This window comes from Plasmodium reichenowi, chromosome 13 (assembly GCF_001601855.1).
Source record: "Plasmodium reichenowi strain SY57 chromosome 13, whole genome shotgun sequence".
Lineage (NCBI taxonomy): Eukaryota > Apicomplexa > Aconoidasida > Haemosporida > Plasmodiidae > Plasmodium > Plasmodium reichenowi.
The window spans coordinates 1,454,803-1,458,631 of NC_033658.1; the positions used below are offsets into that span (position 1 = coordinate 1,454,803).

A 3,829-nucleotide genomic window follows, 5' to 3' on the forward strand; every position below is an offset into this window, starting at 1 on the left:
TTTATAAAATTTATATATTATTTACTTAATTTATGATAACCTGTTCAAATATTATTTACAAATTCAATTAAAAATATATATAATTTTATAAAAGGCGCCAAACAACAACATGAAATATAAAACATATATATAATATATATATATATAATATATATATATATATGCATATTCATAATGTATGTACATATATAATGCCAATATTGTATCCTGTGTAACATACTTTCTTTTCATGAAAATAACATAATTACATTTCTATATTGTCACCATATTTTATTTTAAGTAATAAAATATATTTTAAAATTATTTATCATATTATTAATTTAATTTTTTTATTTTTAGGGATATATATTGCACAACACGAAAAAAAAAAATAAATAAAAATAAAATAAATAAAAATAAAATAAATAAAAATAAAATAAAATAAAAATAAAATAAATAAAAATAAAAATAAAATAAAATAAAATAAAATTATACATAAATATATATATATATATATATATATATTTATCTATTTATTTATTTATTTTTATTTTTTAATTTTCTTGGAACCAAGGGTGATTTAAAGCTTGCTCTGCTGTTATCCTACTTTCATAATCAAAATTTAAGAGCTGTCTTAAGAGATCTCTTGCATTTTTATTTGGTAATCCTACACCTGAAGGATCTCTATCCTTCAGAATATTTTGAAACTTTTCATCATCACATGTATAATTTGGTAATATATTTTTTTGATTTTCACTAAAAAAGAGTTTATATTTATTCAAACATATAAGACGTGTATCATTTGGTTGTGTTATATTTTTCTTGTCAAATGCTTGCTCATATTTGTGTAGACACATACCATCAGAACATAATGGTGATGATGGTAAGGATATTAAAGAGTTATATTTATCCGATATGATATTATAAATATTATGAAAGGATTGTTTTTTGATATTAATTAAATCGTTGGTAATATAATATTTTAATTTATTCATAATGAAATTTTTATTATTATTATTATTATTATTATTATTATTATTATTATTATTATTGGTATATAGTGAATTATATGAAGATCCTGTTGATAAAAAATTCTTCCTATAAATATTATTAGGTCGATTATAAGGATTCATATTATTATTATGTGAAACATTATGGACATCATTAATAGTCATATCATACCACCTATCACACTCATGTATTATTTTTTTTTTTTTTTTTTTTTGTAAACGTATCAAATTATGTGTAGATTTCTTTACCCAAGGAGTTAAACAGAGCTCAGATAAACTCTGTAAAAATATAGCTTCTTTTAATATATTAATAGGATATTTAGAAAATATTTTTTTTAACCGACGCTCACTTTCTTTATCTTTTACTTCCAACGGATTTTTTGTACCTAAAATAAATTGTAAGAAAACTATTCCGATACTCCACATATCATAATAAGGTAAACGCATAAAATTATTTTTCATATGACCAAATAAAGACTCAGGAGGTTGATAACCATTTGTTTCTTCATCTTCTGAAGGTATAAAAGAAAAGTGTTCATTTTTATATTCAACTGCACTACCCCAATCACCTATACGTACAGTAAATGGTGTAGTTGATGAAACAAATATATTTTCCATTTTAATATCTCTATGAGTTATACCCTTTTTATGAGCTATATATATACCATTTAATATTTGACGTAATAAATCTTTTAATACTAACATACCTATGTTCTGTTTTTTAATACTCCACCATAAAGCACTAGGCGTAACTAAACCTAAGGTACTAGAAGATGTATCAAACAAATGCTTAGATAACGAATATCCTTCATTTACAAATACTAACCAAAAATAAATGTATTCTTCTTTTTTCTTATTTACAGTTTCATTTATTTCATATTCTTTAAAATATTCAATAAATCTACTTATATTGTCACAATTTTTTAATATCTCACCAAAATATACTTCTCTCATAGCATTCAATTCAGATGTTTCTTCATCTTTGGTTATAAGAAATTTTTTTAATACAACATCTTTATATTGTGAATTCTTATTTATATTTATAGCATACCATATTTCTCCATAAGACCCAGTGCCCAATTTTTCTTTCATAGAATAATTTACTCTTCTTGGATAATATCTATTAAGTTCAAATCCTTTTTCTTGTATCTTCATTGGATTTGATAAAAATAAACGTTTTGTAAAATTAATCATCTCGTAATTGTTTTTCAACCGTTCATAATATGGTGTATTGATAATTTGCTTTGTCCCTGAAATTGATTTATTAAAATTTCTCATCATAATCTTTTTTTTTTTTTTTTCATTTTTTTCATTTTTTTCATTTTTTTTTTTTTTCTTCATAATATATTCTTGCATATCTTCATAATCGTAATATATTTGAATATCTCTTGATTTGTCTTTATATAAAGATATATTATTACTATCCTTTTCTTTTTCTTCTTCTCGAATTTTTAAAGCATATAATGACTTCTCTTCTATATCAATTATACATGATTTACATACATAATTATTTAGTTCTACCTTATGTTTATTCTCTCCACTCTCATCATCAATCGGAAGATGAATAACGTCCAATTTATTTATGTTACTTTTCCTTAACGTTTTCTTTTTTAAAATATTTTTTATTTTTTTTATCAGACAATATTTTGAATTTAAAACAGGTTTCCCTTCATAATTTCCATACGCCGTCTTAATTTCTTCATGCTCAAAACTATTCTCCTCTTCATTTCCATCATAAGTATTTATATATTTATTTCCATTTTTAGTTCTCTCTAATTTTGATGAATAGCTAGCCAAGTTTTTTTGTTCATATATTCTTTTTTTTTTTTTTCTTTTTTTTTTTATTAAAATAGCTAGCTGGACATCGAGCTTTTTTATATTCGAATTAAAAATAAGGAAATATTTTTTTATATCCTTTGCAAAAGCAAAGAGTAAATTATTTTTAGCATATTCATTGTTATGATTATATAAGGTATCAAATATATTTGTTTTATAATAATATACATAAACATAATCAAAAATTTTGTGAATACCCTTTTTGTAAAAAAGAAGCAAAAATAAATATTCATAAAAAGAGCATTTATTATAATGAACCAATTTTATTTCTTTTCTTATTCCCAAATAATTATTGTCATAAATTACCTTCCTTTTGAATGAACCTTCATATGGATGTCTATATTTTGAAGAATGCAAAATTGGTTGGGGCGTTTTATGAATAACATATTTTTTCCTATGAATAAAAGGATTATTCCTTTCAAAATAATTTAAAATATTTTCACTAAACAAAAACAAAAATGAACAATACAAAAAACGACCAACTATTATTAAATTACACAATATTGAAACATAGGTTATGCAAGAGGACAATTTCATTTTTTTTTCTTTTTCTTTTTCTATTCGTACATTATATATATATATATATATATTATAATAGGCGTACCATTCAAAAGAGGATCATAGTTATGTACACATATTTAACACAAAAACATAAAAATTATAAAAATATAAAAATATAAAAATACACGTAAAAAAATTTATTCATATGTATATATATATATAACAAAAAAAAACTTGATTGTTTTAGGAAATATTATATTATGTAAATACGAATATTCAAAAATTAATACGTTTAAATAAAATAATAAATATTATATTTTTACATTTCAAAATAAGCTGAAAAATAAAGGGACATTATTATATATATAATAAAATTCATATATATATATATATATATATGTAATAATTTATATCCACATTATATTCTTCTAATAATGCATATATATATATATATATATATATATATATATTATATATATTTTTTATTTATATAATGATTCCAT

General features: G+C 20.8%; 1 protein-coding gene across 1 annotated transcript; it reads right to left on the reverse strand.

Annotated features, from left to right (window-relative positions):
* Positions 1-533: 533 nt before the first annotated feature.
* On the reverse strand, positions 534-3,362 carry PRSY57_1337900 (serine/threonine protein kinase, putative; the record flags this gene model as incomplete). Its single annotated transcript, XM_012909308.2, has 1 exon — positions 534-3,362. One exon carries the CDS (start codon positions 3,360-3,362, stop codon positions 534-536), a length of 2,829 nt encoding a protein of 942 aa, XP_012764762.2.
* Between the last annotated feature and the right edge of the window lie 467 nt (positions 3,363-3,829).